Raw genomic sequence first — 27103 nt, forward strand, 5'->3', positions numbered from 1 at the left:
TTGGCATTTGTAAAACCTCTTAGAGCGTGTGAGAGCAATCAGCAGTAGGAAGTAGGGATAAATTAGCAAGATTGACGTTCATAGTCCAGGAATGGTGTCAGTGGCTACCCTTCTCCACGTCTGAAAAAGACAAATGCAATACATGGTTCTTGGCATGACTGCACGCACTCCTTGCCCGCGTTGAGCTGTAGGTTGTAGACCTGGTAAGCCGTTATCCAAAATGCTGCAATGTATGAATTCTCTGGTCGCTTCAAAACAGGCGAGATAGGCCGAGCAAAGCCGGATTGTGCTGAAGTACAACAAGGTTGTTGTTTACGCATGTCGTCGCAGCCACATGGTCAGTCCACTTTGTCCTTTTCTGTTCCAACCAACCACATCAGTGCTCCCTCCCCCCTCCCCCCTTGCTCCTCCTACATCAACCCAACAAGAGACAAGATCAAAAGAAACGAACCGTCATGTACTCACATACACCACCGGCGCCACCACCAAAGCCAGGAAATCATGATACTAGTGGCATGAGCACACCGGTGCTGGTGGGGCCGTCGTCACACACACCCCGCCCTCCGCCTCCGTTACCCGAAGCCGTCACAGCCGGCGGGCTGCACTCGGCAGATGTCGGTGCAGCAGCATTAAATGGTGCGTTGGTCCAGGCCCAGGACATCCCGGATCCCGGAGACCAGTGGCTGCCCAAGTTCTTGCAGGATAAATCGTATGTTTATGTTTGGTGCTGGCCACATGCAACCAGCCTTGCTCGTTGTTGCTAACCACAACGGCTTCAGAAAGCAAGATTTGGCCGAGATATTGTCGGACCCGGCACGCCTCTCGGCGCTCACCCACTCCCCTCAGACAGTCCACCCCTCTTTGGAATCGTCTCATGAGGCACTGCAGGTAGCACTAAGTGAAAACATCGAGCGGGCTGCTCAGCTGCTCGAGCTCGAGGCGAGGCTGGCCCACCAGAGATCAACAACACAGTCCCAGCTGCTGTCGACTCACGCACTGGAGAGACAGTGGCGGGCCAAACAGGCAGACATGGACCATGCGCTGGCTCCGTTCGCGCCTGCAAGTTTGTATCAGCGTCTCAGTCAGGGGGTTCAGGAACAGGAAGGCGTTTGCTATGCGCTGGAGGAGAGCTTTCTCGAGGGGGAAGGTGACGGTGCGCTGGCTACGGAGAGAGAGGTCGGTGATTGGATCAGGAGGTACAGAGAAGCCAAGAAGCTGTACTATTTGAGACAGGAGAGGAAGGAGAGGTGGGACGAAGGCAGGGTTGGAGGGTGGAGGTGAACCTCGTCATTTGCTTGCCCCCTCTATCAACAGCAGTAGTATTCTCGTTCCCGGTGTGTTCCGTGAGGGTAACCTATCTCAAATACAACTACAAAAACACTCCCAACACATCACCGTTTGTGCCATGCACTTCCCCAAGCCCTGAAAACCCCCAATGTCTAATCCACTTCTAGATAATTATCATCATACAACATGACTCTCTGTGACCTTCCCCTGTTCATAAGATGCTAAATGGACTCCTCTTCATCTCTGGACTTCGGGGGCTCATTGGCAGCGCAAATAGATCTTCCTCGGTAGCATCCTCTGTCCCTGCCTTTCCCACTGCCGAAGACGATTGGGGTAGGTTGTTTCCAAGGACGGCATCCAACGAAGCAACACCAGCACCTGCTGAGCCCATGGCGATGCTGCGCCCTGCCGGGCCCGTCCCATCTGAAGCCGTAGCGAGGGAAGAGTGAAGGCGATGCTGTGTATCCTTAGAGGCTGTCGAGGAGATTTTGGTAAGTGGCATGTTCGGCCACAAGCAAACTAAAACGGGGCCTCCGGAGAAGGCAACTAGTTGAGGGTTTGACATACCTTGGCTTGCAGCAGCCAGTTCTGCAGGGCTCGTAGCAAGCTTCAAGCCTCGCAGCTTTTCGCCTAGTTTCCCCCCTATTGGGCTCCTCGGGCTCGCTGGACCGGCCGCCGTTTGTGGTATATGTAGTCTGGTTGGCTTGGGCACGCCGTGATCCGGGCCGAGTCCGAAGTGGTCGACAATCCACTGCCGCTCTTGCACTGCCATCTCCAACCCCACACTTTCGCCATTCGTCCTCATTTCCACTTCGATCTCGGCCTGCAGTTCTGCCAGCCGCTTCTTTGCCCATATCGTATGGAGCACGCCTCGCAGGCCCGCCTCTTGCTTGCTGGTGAGCTCAGCAGGGAAGATGGCTGGCATGGGCATTGTGCGCAGAACTGGTCCGCCTGAGCTACCCTTGCGTGTGATGCTGACGAGTGCAGGCACGGCGGCGCCCGTGGGCAAAAGAAAATAAATACGTCTTGTGCCACCGTTGGCACTGCCGCCACCGCCGACATCCCCGACGATGTCGTGGACGGCCAGTGCCGATTTCTTGCCTTCCCACGAGACTTCCCAGTCTGTAGCATCAGCTATCCCCTTCTCAGCCTCCTCCGGCCTGGTTTCTTGCTGTCGTTGTTCCCGCCCGCCGAACGAGGCGTCCCACTCTACCATCAGCACCTTGGTGCCCTCATTGCCCTTGCCTGTCTCGAATTCGAACCGGGAGAGCGCCAGGCCCGACGAAGGTGACGTGGGTGTCTCGACCACATCCAGAGACTCAACATCAGTTGCCGTCACCGCCGCCACCGACCTAGCGGCCGTGGTCATGGTGGTGATCCTGTGACAGAAACAAGAGAGGACAAGGCAAAGAAGACACAGGCGACACAAGCACAAGGCCCGAAAGATAGTTGGGGGGATGTGGGGGGCAGTCACCTAGCAAAAAGCTCGGTGAATTCGGCCGTATATCTCCCGGGGTGGCTATGAGCAACAGGGTAGCCAACCCGGCCACGTCTAGCTGGCTGAATCAAGCTGAAGACTCCCTGTTTGGTGACACACACCCGAGTCGGGTGCGTCAGCAGACGGTCCGAGATGCCAGATCAGATGCGAGAGAGGGCGACAACGGATGAGGGACCAGGCCTGACAGCTTGGAGAGAACAGAAGGCGCAGCCGGCTGGGACTGGACCGAAAGGAGGAGGAGAGCTGGGACCCCGGTTCGGGTACGAGTTGATGCGTGCAAGGTGGACACGGACAGGCAGAGAGGCCTAGGTGGGCGGGGGAGTCAATACTTGGAGATGTGAATTTCGTCCGCTGTCCAGCCTCGGCCTGCCAAAGGGAAAGGCAGGGCAGAGCGCAGCCGCGTGTGCCTTGGTTTGGGGGAGGGTACCACCTGACTCCGGGTGTAGGCTAATATGAAGAGAATATGCACAGATGCAGCCGCGGCGGGGGAAACTGTGACGAGACAAGGGCCGCCAGAACAGGTTGCAAATATTGTGTACAGCAAGGTACTACGGTGGTTGTAGCTGGCGTAGAAGTCTCGTAGGTGAGAAAAGAGGAAGACGGAAAACTCACTCGTCACGTGGTGCAAAGAGGCGCAAAAGAAGAGCAAGGGAAAAGTCAGGGAGGCGACATGGAGGATGGGAAGCGCCTTCATGTTAGGCACTTGGCACATACTGCTTCACCTTATAATAGAATACATTGACAAGCAGTAAGGCCCGCAGTCCCGCGATCCCGCAAAATCGAGGCTCCCAAGGCAAACCCCGCGAGTGAGGACGAAGATCGCCCATTACCTCCCCCACAGGTCCGGGACCCCGGGGCCATTGATTCTAGATTTGGGAAAACCCCATCCACGTCGCGAGTGGGTTGGTCCAGAAGAAAGCGTGCTTTGGCATGGCTAGAGAGACCACAGTGCATGAACTAATCCGCGCGTTGAAAAGGCATTGGCTTGGCCAACCGAACAAAGAGCTCCTACATTGCTTGCGGACGTCTATCGTCCCCGTCGCTGGGTTTCTACATCAAACCATCATGTTGCTATGCCTTGGGGAAGGATATCTTGTTCCCGAGCACCATAACCACCAGAATCAAAGAAAGGTCCATCATCGAAAGTTGAACTGAAAGAGACGACAACTCTGGCGCTTTCAATATACATACATACCTACCTTTTCTCGCGAGAGGCAGAAAATCAGCGAGGGGCACTGGTACCATCTTGTTTCCATAAATAGCTCCATGTCACTTGGCATTGAGTGACACCCTTTCCCAATCGGGACGCGAGTCTGGGAAGGGGGGCCGATTTTCTGGAACTTTGCGGAATTTCAATGGCGGTTGGTAGTTGCGTTTCGGTAGTAGAACACTGAAAAAGTAAGATAATCACACGCAGATCAGGGTCAGGTCGATGACGACAATAAAACACCATTGCTACCTCCATGTGAAGACCGGAAACACAAGCCCCTTCATCGCCATGCATGTTGCTCCTGTAGCTGGTAGGAGCTTTGATCTGAAGATAAAACTGATGTCCCATGCGTCACATGATGGCCAAGCAGGTGAGCAAGTAGAACATCCATGTCGTTGGTGTCCAAAAGCCTTGCCACATGGCGGGGGCTCCCGTGATGCAGTGCGACGACCGTGATGATTCGCTCGAGCTTTTTTCGATGTACTGCGGAAGCCGGCGGACCGAGGCCGATTCCAATGTCGGAACCATTCTTGGCACGACACGGAGGGGCCGGAACATGACCGCGAAGCCGGCACAAGACTCCACTTAAAACCCCCAGACTACCGCCCACATGGATAGCCCCTCCGGTGCAAAGGCTTATGTGTTCGGAGCCAAAGTCGAGAGCGGCTCAAGGAAAGGTAGGTAGAACGTGCGGCTCGGCGACGTGATCCGGTCGAAATGTGGTACCCTTCCTCCATGGTTGAACGCAATGGAATGACAGGGCCGAGATACTGCCGTTGAACACGATAGACGAAGCAAGCGAAGCTTGGAAGCGAGATGGTAATTGTGAGGGCGACTGCTGGGTAACTCCTCGTTACATTGAGCATCGACCGTGAGCAGGACAAGAGTGGTGCGGTCAGGTTGGGCGGAGACGATGGCGGCTTTTTGAACAACGTGGAAAGCCCACCTCGGCCGGAAGCTTTGACTTTCCGGACACGGGCATGTTTTGACAGAAGGTCGGCAGACGCCCGACAACCGCCGGAAGGAAAGGGGCATATGGCGGTTGTGAGCGGCATCCATAGGCTCTCTGGATAAAGGAGCCCGCGGCCATATACCCCCACAACGTTTCTTTTACAAGGGCCGAGATCCGGCCCCGAGAGGACGACATCAAGAAAATGACCGGAGTAAGGCCGTGGCGATTCAGCTAATCGCTAGCATTGCCCAATTTGGTGCCGCGTATCGCTCAGTGTATCAGACTCGCTATGAATCCTGGCTATGTTCAGCAGATGTATAGGAGGAGATCAACCGTTATCGCACGGTAATGGGTACGTCGATCTGTATACCTAGTTGATGGCGGCACGACTTCATCGCTTCCTCACCCACTATAGCCGGGATTCGTTTTAGATCAGTGTTGACCACAGGAGAGATGGCTGCCGAAGGGCGCGCAGGCGCCTCGATTATTTCGACTCGGCTCTCACTTGTCCATCTGGGGAGTGCGTCCAATCCAGGTGCCCATGGCTCTTTATTGCACAGGATGAATGCAGCATGAACAGGGGGTCCAGTGGGAGTGTGTTGTGATAGGCAAATATTTATTTGAAGGACAGTTCTATGGTCACATTTGGGGAGAAACGGCGTTATGCGGTGATGATATCGCTGCTCTGTTATAACTCGACTCTTTCGTCGTCGCCCGACCTGCTCGCCCAACTGCCGACGGTAATGTTCCACGGGTCCTTCACCCCCAACTTCAACAACACCCTCCGATTTCTTCGGGGCAATAGAGAGCACAGGGTACCTGTTCTGCCGAATCTGCTGGGCATGAAACCTGCCCCAGCAGCGATCGACAGGTCGCCAACCAAGAGGAATTCTATCTGGAATGTGTGTTGCAGAAGCGAACAAAGAATAAAATCCAGAGACAAAATGGCGAGGAAAGGAAGTAACAAGCGAGAGATCTGCACACGTTCGAGTCTCAGCGCCTCGTTGTACGTCTGTCCCACGTGTGGCGCCGGCCCCAGCCAGGCATGCCTGTGTGACCTCATCAGCATGTAAACTCGGCAACCTAGGTAGACAGACATAGAAAGGATATTGGGGTTATGTAAGGGGGAGCGGGTGGATTGTCTAGTCATAGCTGGCTGGCGGCGGCAGTAGTAGTGGTGGTGTCGTTGCTGTTGATCATGACGCTGATGCCGCTGGTGATTCCGATGATGCTGGTGATGATGCTGGTGATGCTGGTGATGGACGCGGATGAAATGGTCAGAAATGGGTTACTCTGTACTGGTCGATGTTCCCCCGGTTCCCCCATGGAAATTCCAGACGTCCTCATGTTCGGTGCTTCTTTGGATCCGTGATTGGCCCCGGCTAAATTACGACGTGCCCGCCCACATGCACAGCGACGCGGCCAAGGCTCCCCCATGTTGCGCTACCGGACCGTGAGCGCGGGTTGCTAAGCCGGGGGAGAGCTCTGCTAGTGCAACCGCCGCAGCAGCACCGCAGAGACATCCCGAGCAAATCGCCGGCTATCTAGCTCCCATTCCAAAACGGTTACGCTGACACGGGTGCAGACCGGACACTAGGAACCAGGCCCTGAACAGGCCCGATTGGGACACACCCTCAATGAAACGTGAGCACTTCTCTGGGCGCAGTGCAGCGATAGCAAGGTACCAGACATCCTCCGCCACGGCTCCGCACCGAAGAGGTATCGAGCTAGTCGGTTTGCTGGTGCAGACCCGCTGGGGTAAACGGTTCGTACTTGGGTCTGTGGAGGGGAGGGGGGGCGTGGCACATCAACGAGCCATCAAAGGCTTTCGAATCTGGCCCGACTCCAGCAACTCTCCACTATTACGCCGGCCAAACCGCCGTGTGGGCCATCGCCAACCCCAAACCTTCATCCCATCCTTACAACCGCACACACACACACACACACACAAACATACTCTCCCGACCCTCGACCGCCCACTCCCGCCCTTCTCCCCGCGAATCCCAGTGACCACCGGCCATACCCATACCGCAACGGCCACCTGTAATTCCATCCGTCTCGGTGTTTCCTGTGTCGCTGTTCTTTGATCATCCATTTCGGCGCGTGTTCGGGCACACGTCTGTCAGTTGTCTGCTGTCTGTCTCTTCGCCTCTTTCGCCCTTTTTCACCCTTTCACCCTCTTCACCCCCACCCTTCCAAAACAGGCGTCAACCCCAGCTCCGTCGAACCCGTCAAACCCCGTCCCGTCCCGTCTTCTCCTGCCAGCCTCTTTCCTGCATTTTGTCGTCTGTCGCCATCGACCTCCTGGTATTCTGGACCGTCGACTTGTTGCGCGCATCGTACGTAGCCTCCGATTGATCCAACTCGACCTCGCCCGTATTCATTCGTTACCATCTGGACGCTGGTGCTAGGAGGGTGAGCCCGGCAGTAATATCTCGCGAAAACCGACGACGCTCTGCACCAACAGACGAATCTCGACGCCAATTGACCCGCCGACCGTCGCTCGATACACTCCTCAACGCTTGCTCACTGGCTGTGGAATTGGAGGGTTCTCTTGTGCCTGATCTGTCGACGTTCCTTTCTCGCGAGGCCGATGTCTCATCATGGTTAAATTGCGATTGGTTTGTGTTGCCGCCATCATCAACACACCGTCCATCTCCTCTTCACCTGCGCAATAAGACCTAGGTGGTCGTTGTCGACCAAGAATCGGAGCCATGGATCCATTACATATCACCGAGTTCGGTTCGGAGCGCTATCTCGAGAAGGTCCAACAGTCTCAGGCCCAGACACAGGCAAATGCTTCCCAAGGGCAGGGAGCAGTCTCGACGCTCCTCCAGTCCCCCTTTATTCTCCCTATTCGCGAGTCCGGCGCCACGGGCTCAGATGTCGGGGCCAAGTCGAACGAGCAAAAGCGTCCGGAAAAGAAGGGATTCAGCTCCTGGAGGAACAGATTTACCAAGCCCCCAGCAATCCCACCTTCGAGTATCTGTGAACAGCCCGAACGTCGTCCCTCGTTGCCAGAATCGACAACCAAACAGCCGTGAGTATTGATTTTGCATCTTTACGGAAGCCTATCCAAGTGCTAACCCCTCGTCAGGCTGCCTTTCGACCATTTGTTTGCCGCGCTGCCGAACGAACTGCAGGTCGAGATCATCGCATCACTTCCGCTCTCTGATGTCTTGAACCTTCGACTGGCTTCGAAATCCCTTCACGCTCTGGTATCGCTGAACGAAGTCCCCATCACACGCTACCATCTTGACTACCACATACCCGCGTACGCCAAACGGCTCTACCCTTTGCCCCAGGGGCGTTCGCTCAACTTTCACTATCTGTGCGGAATTTGGCATCGGCTACACGTTGCCGCCAAGCTGTCTCACCTAATGTGCCAGTTGATAATCAGAGAACAGTTGCTCCTCAACACTGAAGAAAAGAGGAGGCAGTACGCCCCTCAAACAGAGCGGATGCGCCGCCGTCTGATTCCCATTTTGTTTACCGTGTTCCATTTCTTCGAAACGTACCGGAAGCTTCACCTCAAATACATGGCCGAACACGACGGCTTCGGCCTATCAAAGACGCCTTATACGGTCAATCCAATCGAGGCCGAGATCATGAATATGTACGACGACCGCACACTTCTGCGCGTTCATGAGGCCTTTCCCCTGGTAATATGGGCCTTTTGCAGAAGGCTCCGACCACCATCCTATGTCGGCCGCGTCGAGCGATCGCTGAGGGGTTACCTTAAAGAGAGACCACCTGACGAGGTCCATGTTGCAGTGTTGTGCCTCGGTGGCATGCGGGAAGTCTTGAGGCTCTGGGAGGTGAAGGGTTACAATGCACGGCGGGCGGCCGTCGATGCTTGGTATGAGTCGATTCTCCATGAACAACCGGTGGAGCCGGAGCCGAAAAGAAGACGAGGGATGCTGGGCCTCAAGAGAAAGAAGTCTTCTCTCAACATGGGCAAGACGAATGGTCATGGGCACGAGGCACAGCACGGCGCAAACCACGTGAGCTCAGCACGCGGCAAACAGCCAGACAGCCTCGTTTTTCACACGAGCTTAGCGGCTGGTATGCCCATGGCCGCCCTGAGCAAGGACGAATCCAAACTGTTGTACCCTGATCTTCCGGTGCTGCAACGAATATGGCTGGTCACAGCCGAGGCCATGATCTTGGATCGCAAAATTGTCGAACGACCGGCACATATACATCGCAACGCCCAAGTATTTACCGATTTGATTTCCGAAAGCGGCATCGATGAAGAAGACCAGTGGCTCTATGGTACCACTGCACCGGAGTCTGTCAGGCCGAACCTGGACGCTATTGAAGAAGACCCAGATGAATAACCGGAAAGGAGCCCGGTGAATTTTTATCACGCAGCCTCTGTTTAGCCAGCAACAAGGACGATCTGCTGACGTCCGCTCACTACATCACCGCCAAAACGCCCTCTTACGTCATTATTTTCGGCCCCATGAAGAGACGGCGGCTGTAAAACATCGATACCAAGACATTTCTACAAAGACACAATTTTCATTTGTCCGTTATGGGGTTATAAAAGCATTTACGGGCGTTCCAAGTGTTTCCTTTTTCAAGCTGCTGCTTCTTGTTCTGGGAAGCCGATAAGCTCGGCGGGGAACTCGGGCGAAGAGGGTCGGCATTGCGAGACAATATGGTGTACGGGATCTGTTGTTAAATCTTGGAAATGGTCCACGGGCCGCTTGGGCTTTCGAGCCCGGGGGGGGTTGTTTGTCGTATTTGGGTCTTTTTTTTTTGAGGCATAAGAGGGCACATGGTGTGCCTTTTCACCTTACGGGTCATAGACCGCTCTTCTTTTTGTCACCTCTTGCTCTCGGTGTCGTTTCATCTTTTCTTAAACTGCATACATACCCAGGAGTCATCTCACAGAGACACGGGCGCTTGCTGTACCATCGGCCTCGCTTGAACTGCCTGGGCTCGAGTCAACTGGATGCCAGTTAAGTGGTGGACTTCATAGACACGGGAAAGACGCCTCCGCCCCTCCATCACATTACATGGCCTCTAATTAAAGTACATTATTCATACATTTGCTGCTTTGGGGAAAACTTTCCCACGTACCCCATATCAAATCAGAAAATTCGTGTCTGAGGAGATGCGTAGTCAAGATGCACGATCAAGCTTGTCTCTCCATCGCCGTACCAGATATTGCAATGTTGGCCCCATATAATCCAATCCTACCTGAAAACGATATTATATCACCAGCCAGTGTCAACATGTCAGTTCCCAAAGGCTATTCTTCATGGCTTGTGTATTCATGTATTCATGGACCAACCCTGACCCCATCTCATTTAACGACGACCGACTCCGTGATAACGTTCATTATAGGGGAGTCCTGACGTGTCATAAGTACCTAGGCCTGCCGCACCAAACGTGGAACTGTTTCCCGAGGTGCGGGCATTGGTTGTGTTGATGCCATAGGTGTTCGTTAGCCCCAGACTTGATGGCTGCCCGGATGCATCGATATGGCCTGTGTCAAATAACTCCCAGCTACCACCCGTATTTCCCGAAAATGCCTGCATTGAACCAGACATGCCTTGCACGCCCTGGTTGGTAGCGTGACTGGCGCTGCCGGCTCGCTGTTGGGCTGCGCCGGAGCCAGTGTTGAACGACGGAGAGTGGTGTGGCAATCCATGTGTGCCACTGCTGCGAAACGATGCGGCAGTCGAGGGTGTTGTGGACTGGCTGCGTTGCACATAAGTAGAGGTACCCAGCGAGGTTGACGATGCCCGGTACGTGCCGTCGGTCGTGGCTGTATAATTGTTTGTCGCCGAACCGGCAAATTGCGAGGGCGGTTGGGTATTGTACGAATTCGTGCTTCCTACAGTTGTTGTTAGATGTTGCTGCTGGTATCTTTGCTGAGATGAAAGCTGCTGCTGCTGCTGCTGCTGCTGCTTGTTTGTGTATGATGATTGATTCGAGGGACGCTGCTGCTGCTGAGTCGAATTCACAGAATATTGCTGGGCTGGCGAGCCCTGCACAATTTGGCCTTGGAGTTTCTGCTGTCCCAAAAAATGGGATGATTGTTGTTGTTGTTGTTGTTGTTGTTGTTGCTGGTGGTGTTGTTGGTGTTGTGATGAAGACAGAGATTGAGAGGATGACTGGCTTTGTTTGGAATGCTGTGACTGATTATATTGAGAATTCGGTGGAAGATACTGCGGATATTGGCCTTGACCGGTCATTCGCGTTTGTAATTGTGTGGCTAAGGATAGTCCCGCTTGTGGATTTGATACTTGCGGCTGGGTGTTTGGTGACCTACGTTGCGGCGTTGATGCTGACGTCGACTGCTGCTGCTGCTGCTGCTGTCGTGGTTGCCGGGCTGACCTGTACTGAGGAGGGTCGACACGGGTTTGATGGGAAACCGTTTGAGACTCCATCTCCGCTTGCTGCTCTATTTGGGCTTGCAATTGAGCCTCATAGTTCTCCATGGTGGGTGATTGGACCTCGTAGTGGTTTTGATGAGGCGAATGTACCGATGGTACAGATGTCTCATTCGTGTCCGAGGCCATATCACGAGACTCTGTCATTGTGGTCAGGCTCAAAGCCGCGGCTGCACTAGAAGAGAGGGCTGAATGTGGACCCGAATCCGAGCGCAAACCGACCATGGCACCAGTGGTTGACAATTCGATATTTGCAGCTGCTGGATCCTGGTTAGCTACCGCGGTGGTTTCCTTAGGGCCTTTGCCCCTCCTTGGCCTTTTGGCCACAGGAGGCTGGAGTACCGAGGTGGCTGTAGAATGCGCGGAGCCAACGTTTGCTGGTGGTGTTGGTAATGCTGGGCCATTCATTTGGGGTGATGCTTGGTTGGATGCACCAGACTGCACAACGTGGTTGCTACCGCCTGTTTTGGCAGTCCTCTTGCGTTTTTGCCCCAAACTACCGGGTGCGGTGTTAGGGAGCGCGGGGCTAGCAGAGGGAGGAGTTGGGAGAGCCAGAGTTTGGCCCTGGGGGTTTTCCGTCTGCCTGGATGTCTGAGAAGGTCTTGGTCGAGAGCGATGGGAAGAGGTGCTGGACAGGCCGTCTGGGGGGGCCGAATACACAAAATCTGTTGTCGCGAAACTTCCAAGTGTATTATCTAGGCCTTGTGATAATGTCGCGGGCTCTTTGTTTGTTGATTCTGTCCTGGGGCCTGACGTTGATGCATTTCCTGTCTGCGCCAGATTCTTCTGCGTGGTGCCTGTCACTGTGTCCATTGCCGCCCCGGGTAACGCCCCTCCTGGCGCTGTTTCTGGTTCTACTCTCGTCGTAACCCCTGATGCGGCCCCTGAGGCCGACAGTGTCGCCGCTCTCGCTCCATGATCTGTGGTGATACCCGGAGGGATATGAGAACGCTGACTTGTTGGGCGTTGCTTATCTTCTAGAGCCTTTGATCTGCCCACCTTTTTGGTGGCCGTCGATGGGATTCCGGCATTCACCGGGGTGAATGGTCGGCTTGATGTAGAATGTTCGAACACTCGAGGAGTTGAAGAGGCTTGGGCTGGCTGCGAGGCCTGTGGACGTGGCGACGATGCCCGTGCTGCCGTACCTACCGCATCTGGCCGCTGAGAATACAAAGGGTCGCCAGTCTGCGCTCTTGCAGGTATGTCTGATGATCCATCCTTGGGCCGGTTTTTGGAGCCCTTGGGCCGACCCCTTTTCCTTGCGCTAGGTGTGAGATCAATTGTACTGCTGCTTGTGGTCGGGGCGGTGGGTAAAGTTGTTCGTACTGGAGTACTGGTCGCGAGCAAAGGCCGCTCATGGGCCACACCAGACTGCTGTAACTGTGGCACTGGTTGTGGCGTTGAGCTCTGCGCAAGAAGCATTACATTCGCATCCACCTCGTCCACAGCATCATCCTCGACATCAACCCAGCTTTCATCGGCCGCGTTTGTGTGTTGCTGGCTTTCGGCAGTGCCCGAGACAGCCTTCATAAGGGGCCCCTTTTTGATTCCTTTATCGATCCGAGGCCTGGTGCCCTTGCTGCCCTTGGGCCGTCCACGCTTTCGTCTTGTTGAAACAAGGGGAGGAGGGTCAGAATCGCGTATAGCAGGAATGACAGGCTGTTGTCCTGCAGTGTTGCCCCCTAACCTGGGGAATATTTCAGCTATCCATCCTACAAAGAGGCTGCCAGATCCATTCGACTCTGCGCTCTGCGGGAATCCATCCCCAGGGGGTGGTCCCCCTGGTATGCCCCCGAAAAAAGCTAGGGCTTTGCAGATTTGGTCAACCACAAGGACAGGGTGAAGGCTCCGCAGTAACGTTAACAACCGGGCCTGTTCTGCCTTGGTTTCTTCGGGGGTCAGCGGGGTCTGGCGCGTCCGATGCGCGGCTGCAGTTACTGGTGCTTGCGGCAGAACGATAGGCTTAGCAGCCGGTTCTGGTTCGTCGGGGATGTGTATAAACCGGCTCCTTCGTAACGACACATAGCCATTCTCATAAGCCCGCTTCGCAGCAAGCTCTGTGCTCTCGCTGGTTCTTTTTGCCTCAGCGTCACGTTCCGTGGCCTCCGTCCTGCCCGCCACATCTATATGCATCACGCTGAAATTTCCCTTGGAGCCATCTGTCTTGCCCTTCAACTTGCTGGGGACGGGATTTCGAATGCGGCCGTCTCGGTGAGGGCCACTTGACGCGTCGGGGACATTGGAATCGCTTGTCGCTAAAACACCGAAACTGGCTGTAGTTGTAGGCGCTGTTGGAACTGCTGGCGCCGATTTTTCCATTGGCGCACGACTCGACATGGAACCTGGTTTAGGCAGGGGAACGGGAGTGACTTTGGATGTGGTAGCCGTGCGTGAAGAGAGTGTTGCGCCTGCGCGTGAAAGTTAGCAGCACATTTGGTCCCCCTCATCATTATCATGCCCACCTGAAGGGGGAGCCATTGGAAGATGTGGCTATGAAGAGCGTCGCACGATGCAAAACTCAGCGGTGGCATATATGCTGAAGCGGCTCCAGTGATATGATTGATCTAATGGGGCGTCAAGTCACAACCTCGGCGCCCAAACTGCATTTTCGAAGTGAATCTGGGTTGAATATATTTTAACGGAGGTGCTGGTGAGAAAGAGATAACAGAGGCGCGCCGAATCGATGGAGAAGAGTTCAGCGACTCCACAAGATGCCAGGGAGCAGGGAGCGCCAGGTTGGCAGCCAAGGTCAACAGGCCCGACTATGCGCGTTGACCAGCACGAGAGGGAGAGCAACGCAAGAACGTTGTTGCCGCCGTTCCACAGCTCTGGCTGGGTGAAGTATAAAGATTGTCAAAGTCGAGGTAGCTGCACTCGGTAAGCCCAATGACCTGAGGCGGTTGGTGATACAACTGTACACGCCAGGCCAATGTTGCTTGGAATCGAAAGTTGAGGGGCAATGGAGCGATCACAGAGCGATGGCTGGGGCCTGAAAAGCGGACCACGAATGTGTGATGCCAGACACAAACATGACGATGTCAACGGCCCTGGAGAGACTGGGAATACTTGGGTCGAGGCCGATAACTCGGTGTAGTTTCTCTGCGGAGCAGCTGAATGGCAAAGGTCCGTCGGTCGGTTGGAGTTGAGGTTGAACAGCGGAAACGCACCTCACCTAATACGAAAGAAATGCAGACACATGAACAAGGACGAAAGCCCGCGCCTTGATTGGTAGCTCGCCGCCAATCATGCGTCAACAAGCCTCACCCACGCTACCTACAACTGCGCCCAGTGTGGCTGCTGTATGCGTAACAGCTGCTGTTCATTTCCCCAGCGTCGTGATGAATCTCCCGATGCTAACACTTGGCCTACTGGCCCAATAAACAGGTCTAGCCTCATAGGAGAAGGAATCCAAGTTCGACGGATTGGGGCAGAACGGAAGGCTCCAACTGATACATTGGGCCTCCGGCACATCTTACACATATCGTCCCGACCCCCGACTGGGGTACGTACCGGGCCCATAGCTGCCAAATCAAATGCGACCGCCAGGGGCCCAGCTAAGCTGCTGGGTGAGCTCCCCACTTCCAGGTGCTTGGTGTGTTCCAACATCATCAATTGATACCAACATCACCCTCATCGAGACCTCCCACCGCACCCCACGGCATCCCGCAGAACGCCTTCAATATTAACCTCTCAAGCCTCTCTACTTCTTTTCCTCCTGTATCGGTTAAACAACCAGCCCTACTCAACCGCCCCTTTGTCCTCGCAACCGGTCGTCTCTATCGCACAGGCAACCACCCCTCCCCTTGAAGGGAAATCCCCCAGAGTCCAGAGTCCCGAGAGCAACACCTCGGCTTCTTGACACACCTGTACCGCCTTGCAACGAACTCTAGGCCGACCCCAAGCATACCGGCATGCTGTAGCTCGCCATGGCTCCGGCGCAATACATCCTCGTTTCCCTGCCCCTCCGCGTCTTCGATGACGATCCGCTCAAGTCCTTGGCCGCCACCGTCGGTCGTGACAATGGCGAGGTGCTGCCCTACCCTGTCCCGTCGTTCAAGATTGGCACACTCGACGCCCTGGTGCAACATGCCGACGACCTAGCAAAGCTCAACGGCGCCTGCGAAGCTGCCGTCGCCAAAGTTGCCGATTCCCTCAGAGGCATTTTGGATGGTGATGAAGACCTAGTGGCTCAACAAAAGATAGTCAATGACAGTAAGCTTGTGTTGCACTATTTGCCATCGTGCCAGAATGATTGCTGACAAGTATGACACAGAACCCACGGATCAGTACCTGCGCTCATTCCAATGGAACAAACTCCGCTACCGAGCTGATCGGCCTCTGGTTGAGCTCATCGAAAATCTCCAAAACGACTTGCAAAACTCAGATAACGATGTCAAGGCCAAGTTCAACCAGTATAACACCGTCAAGACGAATCTCGCCGCCTTGGAGAGGAAACAAACGTAGGCTATCCCAGACTTTTGCGGCTGTGTAGCTTCTCTCATGTTCCGGGCTGACTATAATTAATCTAACCAGAGGAAACCTCGTCACCAAGTCGCTCACGCCCATCGTGGACCCAAAGCTCCTTGTACAGGACTCGGAATACATGGAAACGCACCTCATTGTGGTGCCGACGAACGCACGGAAAGACTTCATCCGCAGCTATGAGACACTTGCTCCCATGGTAGTGCCGCGGTCATCTATTCAGGTTGCTCAGGACGACGAATTCACGCTGTTTGCAGTCACAACGTTTAAGAAGACGAGCGCCGAGTTTCTTCAAAAGTGCAGGGAGCACAAATGGACCCCTCGCCAGTACAAGTATGTGGAGGGCGGCAAAGAAGAAGAGCAACGCGAGCTCCAACGCGTCGAGAAGGAGGCGAGAAAGGTGCGGGCCGAGGCCCTTTTGCTGGGTCGGACAGGTTGGGGTGAGAGTGTGATGATTTGGGCACATGTCATGACACTTCGCGTCTTTGTCGAGACAGTGCTCAGATACGGCTTACCCTTGGAGTTTGCGTCGGCACTTATCAGAGTAGGTTTTGAAACCCCCAGAAGATGGGCTTGGGAGACAAGACAAAATACCTGAAGCGTTGGAGCTGACACTGCACGTAGACAACGCCAAAACAAGCCAAGAAGGTCAAAACAGCCTTGGACTCGGCATACTCGTACCTTGGGGGAAATGCGTTTGGCCGGGACAAGCATGGGCAGGTCACCAAGGACGATGCATCTCTAACATCCGAAATGGCTGCGGCGGGCCTTAGTGTGGGCGAGGGCAACGAGTACACCGCATATGTGTATTATGAATTTGATCTCCCGTAATCGGTTAGGGGTGCCTTCGTGAAGGCATGGAGGGGTGAATAGGGAGTGGCTGTATGGTTCGTCATTTGGGAGTCTCGGTGTCAAATGCCTCTTTAACTTTCCTCAGCCCTATTTTTTTCTTTTTGTTCCCTTGAGATGGATGCCAGAACTTGATGTAACTTGTAGTGGCTTTGCCATTCGGTCTCCGACACGTGCAGAATAGACGCTCAAAGCAGGGCCCAGGATCGCTCTTCATTTATCTCGTCTCGGTGGTCTGGCTGATCAGTCCCTTTTCCGCCAGGTACTCTACAATCTTCCTCACTGATTCCTCCACGCTCAGCTGATCGGTTCGGATGGTGATTTCTGGATTCTCAGGGGCCTCGTACGGCGCCGAGATGCCAGTAAAGTCCTTGATCTCACCAGCACGCGCCTTCTTGTAGAGACCCTTGGGATCTCTCTTCTCGGCCTCCTCCAGAGGGATATCCACAAAGACTTCGATGAACGGGAGTGCGTCGTCGCCGGACTGCGAGGCGTTCGCATGCAAGTCGCGGGCGATCTGCCGGTCGGCCCGGTAAGGAGAGATGAAGGATGTCAGGGCAATGGTGGACGAGTCAGCGAACAACTTGGCAACCTAAGTCGAAGCACAGTGTTTTATGATTAGCAACCAGATCACACGGCCATCAACAAACCCGAGTGACAGGCCGGATTTCCTACCTCAGCAATGCGGCGGATATTCTCGTTGCGGTCTTTCTCCGAGAAGCCCAGGTCCTTGTTCAGGCCGAAGCGAACATTGTCGCCGTCGAGCCTGTAGGCGGCAAGGCCGATATGAAGCAAGTGCTGCTCAAGGGCAGTGGCAACGGTCGACTTTCCCGAGGCAGAGAGACCCGTGAACCAAACAGTAAAGCCGCGTTGGCCACGGAGTTGGTTTCGCTCATGTCGCGAGAGCGATGGATGCCAGGTAATGTTGCTATCGCCGGTGTCAATACTCCTGGTTCATGGGTTGGTGCGAGACACATCTGCCCCGCCATGAGCCAGCTGTGCTCAGGGACATCAGAAGCTCTAGACTCGGCCCCGAATAAGCGGGACGGAGAAGCAACCAGGTTCAACTTACGTGGCCATTATGACGAGTGTCGGATTATCCAGGGACGGCGTCCTTAACGTTCAGTTTGGATTAACAAGTTGGGATGAGGGTCCAACACAAGAATCGATATACATATGGATGGCGGGGTAATAAACGACAATATATTTATACATGTAACAATTCCAACGCCTGGGTGAGTGGGTCATTGTTTCTGCAACCGTTCGGCCGTCCCTGCAGCGAATGTGACTCGACTTGACTCCGATTCGGAGCTGGAGCCCTGCAAAAAGGTCGCCATTGTTGGTCAGTTTGATGTTTCCATCCCAGCATTGAAGCCTTGGTCCGGTCGGATGGCAGATGGCGTCATTTTTTAGCTGCTGCGTGCATGGGAAATACCCCACACCCCACATTGATGTGTGTCTTGGCGGCTTGTCAAGGGCTCTTCTTCCACTTGCACTCTCCACATGCAGCGATTGTACTATGAAGCATTGCGCCCCTACATGACTGGTGTCGACTATATACGGCCGATCGCGACCTGCTACTACCAAAGCGGCAGCAGCATCTGCTCTAACTATACCTCTATTCAGATGCCTCTATTCAGATGCCTCTATGCGAAATAGCAACGATGTAAATGTATGTCTACCCCCTACAACTCCTATCCACGCCATGTGTCATCTCCCAATCCCCCACTCACCACGAGCTTGCGTGCGCTGTTTCATGTTACTGGGTAAATCTTTGCCATGGTCTGTAAGCGCCAAGTTTGTCAGCAGAACGTGTCTTGAATCGGCTTGGGGGTCTGCATTCAGAAATGTCCATACCGATGCCTGTCTAGGAGAAATGAAAAGAGCGCTCGCCGTGGCCAGTACTGTTGGCTGCTGGCCCTCCTCGGTAGGCAAAGTCTCGATATGGCCCTCGACCCACGCTTTCCTCCCCTCTGCGTTGACTGTCGTCGCCCGGAGCACCAGATACTGATTGGCCATGGCGGGTGCCTTGTAGTTGATCTCAAGCTTGGCTGTCATGCCCACGTTAAAAGGCAGCACAGGAAAAGAGCACCGCGCCAAGCCCTCGTCCAACATCGTGGCGAGGAATCCGCCGTGGATGATGCCTTCATGGCCGCACAAGTCGGTTCCCACGTGCGATATTTGAACATAACTCTTGCCGCTTCGTTCTGACCAACTAAAAGGCGGAACTGTCACTTTCCCTGGTCCCATGAGTGTGCCGCCTGTCAAGTTGTGCTTCCTCCAGGTCTCGGGTATCTTCATGTGCGGGCGAGACTCAATCATATCAGGGTCGGCGCGAAGGGAGGCGACCAGGGGGTGTGAGTTGATGTAGTCTTCCTTGGCCTTGGCATCGTCGTCTTCGGGAGTGTACATGGTGAGGCTGGCAGCATCATCTGGTGGCGAGAGGATTGTCCTAGCGGACTCGTACGCGGGCGCAGCGGCCATGATGAAGCCGAGAGCGGTGAAGAGGAGGATGCGGCCGGTGACGGAGGCGGTTCGACGGAAAAACGGCGGTTTATCGGCTGCAACGGAAGCACTGGCCGAATCTAGGGACCGATCAGGCAGACTGTCAGTGGCCTAGTTTACAGGACGCAGAGCATATACCATGATTGCTTTGAGCTTACCTGTGGTAGTTGAGACAGCACGAGACGGTGGTGTTAGGATACAGTGCCTAGACCTAGGGGTAGAGACAAGGCGGAGGGTGGAAGTATGGCGGCGCGTGGCCGAGAGTAAACGGGAGGACATGGCGAAGAGGCGGCCTCGGGCGAGGAAGACAAGACGGGTTTTATGTCACCGAAATCCGGGTTTCGCAACCTGTCTGCCAGGCACCGCACGACGGCTGGCGAGAATTGCTTTGGACGGATCCACTTTGCTCGCGTCGATGTCGCAGGCGAGCGGACACACGGAGAGGGTAGATCCCGGGAGGCTAGGGTCTAGATGCAAATCTATCAGCCAGTTTACTTATCATGAACATGGCAGACGCCAAAAGATATAGATATTGAGGGAATACACTGCCCAGGCTTCGAGTCTATGTTCAAGCAGCGCCGGACCGGCATAGAGCCATGCTGAAGAACTTACTGCAGTAACTCTGGTGAGACTGAGCTTCGGTGTCAGTGCCAACGGCACAAGCTTGTACCGACGTGACCAGCAATCAGCTCCTGCGGGAAGAAGTGCCGGGGTGAACGAAGCAGAACACGGCTTCAAAACCTCGGCAACGGTTTTCATGGCACCCGGAGGCGCCGGCCCAAGATGGTGACGTCTTGGCACAAATGCTTAGCTAAGGTGTGTGCATCGTCGAGGCTTACACATGGAATCTTCAGACACGCAATGTCTCACAGCCACGAGACAGAATCTCGTGTTCTGGCGTGCAGATTGCACGGGCGCAAGCAATCTGTGCCGTCATCTCGTGGCCGGCCACTGAGGCAACAGAAATGGTTGACATGCCCCTCCATCTGAGCCCACCCACTATTTTATTTTCCTCTATTACCGCTGCTGCTTCTGTTACTATTCACCGCTCCCAGTCCATACATATACACAGTAACACCCATTATGGTACGTTTGCTGGCAAGCAACATCCCCCAGTCGTGGCGATGGCTAGCCCTATTAACTGTAGTAGGCCACCGCAGAAACCGTCGAGCTCGGGGCCACTCATGAGCCAAAGGAGGAGTCGCTCCGGGTCTTTGAGCAGATTGAACATGAATTGAAGAAAACACTCGTTCATATCCGTCACGAGCATGACAGTGAGCCAAAATAGCCTGCCTTTTCGCCCATTCCTGGCCAGCAAGGTCCTGATCGCTTACACATTTGCATTTGTCCCCCATAAAAGAACATGAGCCGGAATACTTTGCGGCTACGGAGCATCTCAGTGATGCCGAGTTAGCCGGCTTTACGCTTGACGACTTCCAGCAAGTTCGTGTCGCCGTCTCCGCATACGGGATTCATATCTTCGGCAAAGTCAGGATTCCCGCTCTGCCTGATGATGGCCCAGCCTACATTCATTTCCGTGCTTTCACCGGAGGCCCGGACGACGAAGCCAAGCTCCACAGTATCCGTAAGTCAAAGTGCAAAGTCATAGGAGGTCAATGGAGACTCGAGAAGTGCTCAGCTTATAGTGCAAAGATACCGAAGACAAGGAAGAACCCGATGGTGGCCACACTTTCCGCGCCATCTTCACAAAAAACGACCCGCTGGAGTGGTTCGACACCTAGAACCTCTGCCCATGATGCCCACAGGGCTGACTTAGATAGCAATAAAACAAGCCACTTCTTGTCCCCTTTTTTGATTAACACAAACTCCCGTCCACCCTAAATAATGAGGAGTCTCAATAGTTGTGACCTCGCACTTTCCAACCAAAATGCTGTACAGGACATGCTAGTCTTCCAACCCGTCTTGCTCGTCGGCCAACATCTCGGCGTAGTCATCAACTGAAGCGAACGTGGGGAGAGCCTTGAGCTCCTTCTTCCTACGTCTGGCCTCGCTGAACTTCTTCGGTGCCTCCTCCTTAGGTCCCTGGGCCTTGTCGTCCTCGCCTTCAACGTCATCGTCTTCGCTTTCCTCGGAATCTCCAAAGATGCCCTCGAATCCATCATCATCAGAAACATCCGACCCGAGGTCTTCCATATCCTGATCAATCGTAGCATCAACGTCCATGTCCTCGTCGGAATCCTCGTAGCCCTCCATGTCAATGTCTGAAACCTCGTCCGCATCGTCTCCCTCGACCTCGGGCCGAGAATTGACCAGCGCTTCCCATATCTCGTCTTCGGCCTCCTCGTCATCAGAATCAGCCGCAACCTTAACCTCCTCCTTCTTCTTTGCGCCCTCGGCAGGCTTGCCAATACGGGCAAAGTATTCGTGAAAGAAGACATCTTCGGCCGAGACTTGTTCGGGCTTCAAATTCCAGAATGAAGCCGAGTTGACAGTCTTGGCCTGTTTGGCTCCTGCCTTGTAAGATGCCACAATGTGCGAGGCGCTGCCCGACGCAAGTACAGGCTGCATGATAGAACCACCCCGTTTGAGATCCTCAGTCTTGGGATTGCGGTACACAAACCTGTCAAGGAAGTGCATCAACGTATGGTTGGCCAGGTCAGGCTTGGGAAGCTTCTTGTCCTGTCGAGACAGCAGATTTGTAGCAAACACGCCAACTGATGGGTGATAATGGGAAAGGAACGGTACCTAGAACAGAGAAAACACTGTGATTAGTGCATGACCACAAACCTACGGCATGACTTTCAATTGGAAGAACAGCACTTACCAGCTCCCAGAGGCAGCTCCGGTGGGCATTGCTATGCTCCGGGTCTCGTTTGCGGCCATCGTAGGCCCCACTGCGTCGAAGGGTTGTCGTTTCTCCCTCTTGCACAGGAGCCTGGGTGTGAGGCTCGTCGTCCCTAACATCCTTGTATACCTCGTCCTCATCGTCCTCGTTATCTTCCGGCTCGTCAAGCAAAGTATGAAGGTCCGGGAAATTGGACTGCAGCTCGGCGATCAAAAACAAGATTCCACAGGCGAACGGAGCTTGGTGCAAGCTCAAAACCTGAACCAGTCTCTTGACAAAGGCCTTGACGCGCCGAACGTCGACGTCGTTCTTCATGGCCCGATACAAAAGATTGAGATACAGCGCCTGCTTGGATGAAGTGATAAGTCTTGGGTCGAGGAGAGACTCATACAATGTCCGGTAAAACCTATCCACGGCCAACAGTTTTGATGAGGCTAGCTGCTGTATGAGCATTAGGGCCTGCACACTCGTGTTGAAATTGGATGAATGTGTGATCCGGAAGAGGGTATCGAGGTGCTTTTCCAGAGTCGAGTCATCGGCCCCGGCAAAGGGGATGGCTCGGTTGACGCCTGTGAGTAACGAAGATACTAGCTTTTGCGCCGTTTCCTGCTCGTTTCCAGTAACGGTAGTGCTGGGGCCCTTCCACTTCTTGTCCTTCTTCCGGTTGTGGTCGACCTTTTTCTCACTGTCTAGGCCGCCCATATCGCCCAGTGAGCCCGTCTTTAACAGTGACAAGAAGGACTCAAAATATATCCGCAGAAGGTTGTCGGCAATGGCAGGCTCCTTCGTACTCAGGATTGTCTGGTTCAAAGTGTTGACAGCATAATACCTTGTGCGCATACTTTGCCCTGGCTTGAGAAGAACCTCGAGCTCCACAGTCTTGATGACGACAGCTTTCATTCCTGGGTGGAGGTTCAACAACTGCAAAATGAGATACGACGCTCGTGATGCAATTTTGCGCTCCCGGTCGCCCAACTTGTTCACGAGCAGCCGGAGGAGATTGGCCTCCTGCTCAGGCTTGCTTTTGAGAAGGCCAAAGACGAAATCGAGAGCTCGTGACCTCGAGTATTCAATCTCATCGGAACACCAGGTCTCCAAGAGCTGGATGATGCGGAAGTAGGCATCTTTAAGCCAATCCTCATATGCCCACATCATCAAATGCGACTGGGTAAGCTTGCCGGGCAGCTTGCTAGATTGCGTCCATGGGGAAGAGCCCTGTCCCTGAAGAGCGCACAGGAGTGCAGGCTGAGCACCGAAAACTCGCAGACGACGGTCGCTTGGGAGCACTGAACCGTTGCCGAGAAGATCAACCAGCGCCCCCAGCGCTGCGATTGCTTGTCCGCGGCTTTTCTTGCCAGCAAGCGCGATCAGATTTTCGAAAGCCTTGCAGGTATGAAGGGGGGACTCCTGTATAGACAAGGTGAGGGCTGATACCTTGTCCGACAGTGTGCCGGATGACATGATGGTGGACATAAACCTCTGGGTCGAGCTCGAGGACTGTTTTTTGTTAAAAGCTGCCGAGTCTTCGTCCAAAAGCGCCTGCGCATATGTCTTCAAGTTGGCAATCGAAGCGAAGTGCGGTTTGGCATTGCCAGAAACAGTAGACGGAAGACCCTCCATCGAGAGGCCGTGCCAATCAGGTCTTGGTTCAAAAATCTAGTCCATGTTAGCCACAAGTTTTTGACCCTGAGGTAACAAGGTGCAACCGCGAAGTACTAACCAGCTTGCCTGATTTCTTTCCCTGGCGAGCTTCTTGCCGCTGGTCCACTACTTCTTTCACTTTCTCAGCCACGGGCTCTTCCGCTTGACCTTCCTGATCTTCGTCGAGTTCTGCTTCCTCCTCCTCCTCCTCCTCCTCCTCCTCCTCCTCCCCCTGGTCTTCTTGTTGTTGTTCATCTTCCCCCTCGCCCTCTTCCTCCGTGTCTAGCTCGGCCTTCCCGCCCTTAACATCCTCGTCTTCCGGCTCAGAATCATCGGTATTGGGGTCTTCCTCGTCGTCACGTAGCTTCTGGAAGCCAAGGCTGGAAGCGAACTTGGCTAGCTCTTGCCGGAGGGCATCGTCTAAAGAGCTATCGGCCGCAGCAGGCTTGGACTTGGGCGCATCACCATCCTCGTTGTCTGATTCAAGATTGGCTACCAATTCGAGATCCTCCTTGTCTCCGCCGAGGGCTAGAATCTCGTCCAAGAGAACAGTGCGCTTGTCGCTTCTCCCTCCTTGCTTTTGCTGCTCGTGAGGCTTGGTCTGGCGTCGCTTCGAGTTGGGGGCATCGTCGCTGTCGCGCTGTCTCTTGCGCTTCGTCGTCTCCTGCTTCTCAGATCCACCAAGAGTCTTGTCAATTTTGCTTGTCAGTTGAGCAAGGGCGGCCTCATCAAATGTTGGTTTCGCAGCCTTTTTCTTGTCCTTCGTGCGCTTGATACCCATTGCGTCTCGCCGAGCTCACAGGAGCTGTTTGTAAGAATTTCTGAGAATTCAATGGCGAATGGGCGGGGTGATGGACAGGGCTCCCGTGAAGTGCGCGTGTCTGGAAAGAATTGCGTGTTGGACTGCGTCAAACTGGGAATTGTCGACTGCTTTGGTCAACCGACTGAAGTTTTGGAGTGGGGAAAAAAAAAAAGTTGAAGTAGCACTGGAGCCAACCCTGCACGCCGCCCGTCTCCCGGCAGGCAAGCTCAGGGTGGGGCCTCAGTAGCAAGCTGCGGCCCGCTGCGCAGTCTACGGGGGGTCTGTTATTGGACAGAAAATACGGAGTAGTTGAGGCTGTTGATCTAAACTATCCTACGATATATCTTGTCCTTTCTGTATGCCAGATGCCGCCAACATGTTGCGGGACCACCCGAGGTAAAATCACCAAGAAAACCGCCACATTATGATCCCGCCCGCGCTCGCCCGCCTCTCGCGGGTATGGTTTCCCACCAAAAAAAGACCAGCATCGGGAGTAGAAAATGGGCATGCGAAGCTGATCCGTGCTGGGTTTTTGCGCCCTTCTCACGCCGGTATCTTCCACATGCTTCCTCTGGGGAGGCGCGTGCAGACCAAGCTCGAGGAGCTGGTGGCTAGACATATGGAGCATATGTTGGGTGAGTCTCTCCCTCGGCGCACTAACCATGGTCCCATGCTTACCCATGGCCACTGTCCCGATCTCCAGCTGCCTCGAGGGTCTCGTTGTCGGCTGTATCAAGCCAGTCTCTTTGGGGCAAGAGCGGGAGGCTTGAGAATACCGCGTCCGAGGTCTGTCAAATCGTCATGCCTTGTTTGAACACCTGGTGTTGACACTGTCTTCCCTGCAGCTCTTCAAGTTCTCTGACCGTAAAAACGTTGGCTACCTTCTGGCCCCAACACATGAAGAGGAAATTACCGCTCTGGTGGCCCAGACGGCCAAGACAGCAAAGGATCTCCCCCTCAGGCTATTTCAGATTACACCCAAGTACCGCGATGAGTTTCGCCCGCGCCATGGCCTCCTCCGCGGACGAGAATTCGTTATGAAGGACCTCTATACCTTCGACAGCAGCAAAGAGTCCGCTCTAGAAACCTACGATAACGTTCGTCTGGTGTATTCGCAGATATTTGAGGAGATGAAACTCCCAGTGTTAGCAGCCAAGGCCAGTTCAGGTAACATGGGAGGTAATCTCAGCCACGAATACCATCTTCCCACGCCACTTGGAGAAGACCATGTTATCAGTTGTGATAGCTGCAACTATGTTGCTAACGAGGAGGTGGCTGAATCAGTACTCTCTGACCAGGTTGTCAGTGACACGACCTTCCGCGTCTGGCGAGGCATCACCAAGGACCGAACCAAATTGGTCAACGTCTGGTACCCCAAGCAAACACAACCCCTTGATGGGGGTGCGTTGAGAGAGTATACGGACCTCGACATAAACATTGCGGAGGTGAAATCCATAATCCCTGACCTGGATGCCGGTGTTGAGGATGCGCTGCCGCTGTGGTCGACGGCGGCAGCTGCGGGTGGGACAGCTGTGGAGCTTGTGAACATTGTTGACTGCCGGCTTCCGCTGTCTTTCTCTGAGAGCCTGGTGGGAACTAAGCCAACCATCCCAAGTTGGCCCAAAAATTTGACGCCACGCAACCAAGTGCCAGTGTCGGTTTCAGTTCAAAACACCAACCAATGGAACAAAGACAGACCACTCAATCTCATTCGGATCCAGACAGGCGACAAGTGCCCTTCGTGCGCATCCGGACATCTAAAGGCGCAGAAGGCAATGGAGTTAGGACACACATTTTACCTTGGCACCCGGTACTCGGAAGCCCTGGGAGCTACAATCTTGGTGCCCAATGATGAAAGGAAAACTGTGCCAATGCAGATGGGTTGCTATGGAATCGGTATCTCACGCATTATTGGCGCCGTCGCAGAGCTCCTGATGGACGAAAAGGGATTGAATTGGCCGGTGGCTATTGCACCCTACTCCTGTGTCATAGTTATGGGCGTTGGTGTCGACGAACAGGATGCAGTGGAGGTGTATCGCCAGATCAACCAGATAGGACGAGTTCAGGCTAAATATCTCGATGTCGTGCTGGACGACAGGCAAAAGACTCTACCCTGGAAGTTGATGGATGCCGATTTAGCTGGTTTCCCCATCATAATCACGCTTGGGAGGGAGTGGCTTGCGGCAAAACGCCTCGAGGTACAATGTCGGCGATTAGGGGTAAAGCAAGCAGTCGAGATAACCGAGCTACCACAGATAATAGCCAAGTTGCACGGAGACTTGTAGGGCTGTATCCACTGTATAAATATACATCTGATGCGTGCTGCTATCACGACCAATAACACCATGGGTTCTGCTTAATCTCGAAATCATTTATACCTACTCAACCAAGACGGGTGTGTGAGCAAGCAACTCCTACCTACCAAGCGTGCAAAACCCTTCTAGGAGCATTATTTCGGCCATTTTAAAGGAATATTGACTGTGCGGCTCTTGCTATCCCTGTAGACAGGTTGGGCGATCGTAAGTCGCCTTCGTTTCACCTGTCACTGCTATCCTTGAGACCTTCACAACCTGCTTTACGGGCTCGGTGAAGTAGTTCCATGCGGTTCCCGAACAAGTATTGACGCTGATCGAGACCTTCACAACCTGCTTTACGGGCTCGGTG

The 27103-nt window shown here is 54.2% G+C and overlaps 11 protein-coding genes across 11 annotated transcripts; 5 read left to right on the forward strand and 6 right to left on the reverse strand.

The window, feature by feature from the left end:
* Positions 1 to 455: 455 nt before the first annotated feature.
* QC762_112740 (uncharacterized protein) lies at positions 456 to 1454 on the forward strand (the record flags this gene model as incomplete). Its single annotated transcript, XM_062885694.1, has 2 exons — positions 456 to 709; positions 780 to 1454. 2 exons carry the CDS (start codon positions 456 to 458, stop codon positions 1279 to 1281), a joined length of 756 nt encoding a protein of 251 aa, XP_062748679.1. The 3' UTR covers positions 1282 to 1454.
* Positions 1284 to 3439, reverse strand: QC762_112750 (uncharacterized protein). Its single transcript, XM_062885695.1, has 2 exons — positions 1855 to 3439; positions 1284 to 1761 (listed from the first exon to the last, which is right to left on the reverse strand). The coding sequence occupies exons 1-2, from the start codon at positions 2654 to 2656 to the stop codon at positions 1499 to 1501; spliced, it is 1065 nt and encodes a 354-aa protein (XP_062748680.1). The 5' UTR covers positions 2657 to 3439; the 3' UTR covers positions 1284 to 1498.
* Positions 3440 to 6652: 3213 nt separating this feature from the next.
* QC762_112760 (uncharacterized protein) lies at positions 6653 to 10033 on the forward strand. The gene is made up of 2 exons (XM_062885696.1): positions 6653 to 7987; positions 8045 to 10033. The coding sequence occupies exons 1-2, from the start codon at positions 7662 to 7664 to the stop codon at positions 9285 to 9287; spliced, it is 1569 nt and encodes a 522-aa protein (XP_062748681.1). The 5' UTR covers positions 6653 to 7661; the 3' UTR covers positions 9288 to 10033.
* Positions 9818 to 15651, reverse strand: QC762_112770 (uncharacterized protein). The gene is made up of 2 exons (XM_062885697.1): positions 13817 to 15651; positions 9818 to 13762 (listed from the first exon to the last, which is right to left on the reverse strand). The coding sequence occupies exons 1-2, from the start codon at positions 13830 to 13832 to the stop codon at positions 10266 to 10268; spliced, it is 3513 nt and encodes a 1170-aa protein (XP_062748682.1). The 5' UTR covers positions 13833 to 15651; the 3' UTR covers positions 9818 to 10265.
* Positions 14587 to 16855, forward strand: VMA5 (Vacuolar ATP synthase subunit C). The gene is made up of 4 exons (XM_062885698.1): positions 14587 to 15566; positions 15628 to 15814; positions 15888 to 16380; positions 16461 to 16855. Exons 1-4 carry the CDS (start codon positions 15281 to 15283, stop codon positions 16665 to 16667), a joined length of 1173 nt encoding a protein of 390 aa, XP_062748683.1. The 5' UTR covers positions 14587 to 15280; the 3' UTR covers positions 16668 to 16855.
* A 26-nt stretch (positions 16856 to 16881) lies between these two features.
* Positions 16882 to 17765, reverse strand: MET14 (Adenylyl-sulfate kinase; the record flags this gene model as incomplete). The annotated part of the gene is made up of 3 exons (XM_062885699.1): positions 16882 to 17277; positions 17361 to 17613; positions 17758 to 17765. The coding sequence occupies 3 exons, from the start codon at positions 17763 to 17765 to the stop codon at positions 16903 to 16905; spliced, it is 636 nt and encodes a 211-aa protein (XP_062748684.1). The 3' UTR covers positions 16882 to 16902.
* Positions 17766 to 18439: 674 nt separating this feature from the next.
* Positions 18440 to 19469, reverse strand: QC762_112800 (uncharacterized protein; the record flags this gene model as incomplete). The annotated part of the gene is made up of 3 exons (XM_062885700.1): positions 18440 to 18469; positions 18543 to 19270; positions 19349 to 19469. The coding sequence occupies 3 exons, from the start codon at positions 19467 to 19469 to the stop codon at positions 18440 to 18442; spliced, it is 879 nt and encodes a 292-aa protein (XP_062748685.1).
* A 45-nt stretch (positions 19470 to 19514) lies between these two features.
* Positions 19515 to 19949, reverse strand: QC762_0011580 (uncharacterized protein; the record flags this gene model as incomplete). The annotated part of the gene is made up of 2 exons (XM_062882922.1): positions 19515 to 19657; positions 19865 to 19949. 2 exons carry the CDS (start codon positions 19947 to 19949, stop codon positions 19515 to 19517), a joined length of 228 nt encoding a protein of 75 aa, XP_062748686.1.
* Positions 19950 to 20037: 88 nt separating this feature from the next.
* On the forward strand, positions 20038 to 20998 carry QC762_112810 (uncharacterized protein). Its single transcript, XM_062885701.1, has 4 exons — positions 20038 to 20276; positions 20341 to 20464; positions 20551 to 20775; positions 20844 to 20998. Exons 1-4 carry the CDS (start codon positions 20274 to 20276, stop codon positions 20930 to 20932), a joined length of 441 nt encoding a protein of 146 aa, XP_062748687.1. The 5' UTR covers positions 20038 to 20273; the 3' UTR covers positions 20933 to 20998.
* A 97-nt stretch (positions 20999 to 21095) lies between these two features.
* On the reverse strand, positions 21096 to 24418 carry MAK21 (RNA-binding ribosome biosynthesis protein mak21; the record flags this gene model as incomplete). Its single annotated transcript, XM_062885702.1, has 4 exons — positions 21096 to 21896; positions 21976 to 23652; positions 23717 to 23848; positions 23870 to 24418. The coding sequence occupies 4 exons, from the start codon at positions 24416 to 24418 to the stop codon at positions 21096 to 21098; spliced, it is 3159 nt and encodes a 1052-aa protein (XP_062748688.1).
* Positions 24419 to 24749: 331 nt separating this feature from the next.
* Positions 24750 to 26828, forward strand: QC762_112830 (uncharacterized protein). The gene is made up of 3 exons (XM_062885703.1): positions 24750 to 25074; positions 25143 to 25225; positions 25285 to 26828. The coding sequence occupies exons 1-3, from the start codon at positions 24864 to 24866 to the stop codon at positions 26722 to 26724; spliced, it is 1734 nt and encodes a 577-aa protein (XP_062748689.1). The 5' UTR covers positions 24750 to 24863; the 3' UTR covers positions 26725 to 26828.
* Positions 26829 to 27103: the final 275 nt, after the last annotated feature.

Source organism: Podospora pseudocomata (assembly GCF_035222375.1).
Source record: "Podospora pseudocomata strain CBS 415.72m chromosome 1 map unlocalized CBS415.72m_1, whole genome shotgun sequence".
Classification (NCBI taxonomy): Eukaryota; Fungi; Ascomycota; class Sordariomycetes; order Sordariales; family Podosporaceae; genus Podospora; species Podospora pseudocomata.

Excerpts from the sequence above, each read along its gene's own strand:
- QC762_112750 (XM_062885695.1), bottom strand. The coding sequence starts at position 2,656 with ATGACCACGGCCGCTAGGTCGGTGGCGGCGGTGACGGCAACTGATGTT. Across the intron at positions 1,762-1,854 it reads ACTGGCTGCTGCAAGCCAAG|CCTCTAAGGATACACAGCAT; the intron begins GTATGTCAAACC and ends TCTCCTCGACAG.
- QC762_112830 (XM_062885703.1), top strand. The coding sequence starts at position 24,864 with ATGATCCCGCCCGCGCTCGCCCGCCTCTCGCGGGTATGGTTTCCCACC. Across the intron at positions 25,075-25,142 it reads ACATATGGAGCATATGTTGG|CTGCCTCGAGGGTCTCGTTG; the intron begins GTGAGTCTCTCC and ends CCCGATCTCCAG. Across the intron at positions 25,226-25,284 it reads TTGAGAATACCGCGTCCGAG|CTCTTCAAGTTCTCTGACCG; the intron begins GTCTGTCAAATC and ends TCTTCCCTGCAG.
- VMA5 (XM_062885698.1), top strand. The coding sequence starts at position 15,281 with ATGGCTCCGGCGCAATACATCCTCGTTTCCCTGCCCCTCCGCGTCTTC. Across the intron at positions 15,815-15,887 it reads GCCTTGGAGAGGAAACAAAC|AGGAAACCTCGTCACCAAGT; the intron begins GTAGGCTATCCC and ends TAATCTAACCAG. Across the intron at positions 16,381-16,460 it reads TTGCGTCGGCACTTATCAGA|ACAACGCCAAAACAAGCCAA; the intron begins GTAGGTTTTGAA and ends CACTGCACGTAG.
- QC762_112760 (XM_062885696.1), top strand. The coding sequence starts at position 7,662 with ATGGATCCATTACATATCACCGAGTTCGGTTCGGAGCGCTATCTCGAG. Across the intron at positions 7,988-8,044 it reads GAATCGACAACCAAACAGCC|GCTGCCTTTCGACCATTTGT; the intron begins GTGAGTATTGAT and ends ACCCCTCGTCAG.
- QC762_112810 (XM_062885701.1), top strand. Across the intron at positions 20,465-20,550 it reads TATCCGTCACGAGCATGACA|AACATGAGCCGGAATACTTT; the intron begins GTGAGCCAAAAT and ends CCCCCATAAAAG. Across the intron at positions 20,776-20,843 it reads AGCCAAGCTCCACAGTATCC|ATACCGAAGACAAGGAAGAA; the intron begins GTAAGTCAAAGT and ends TATAGTGCAAAG.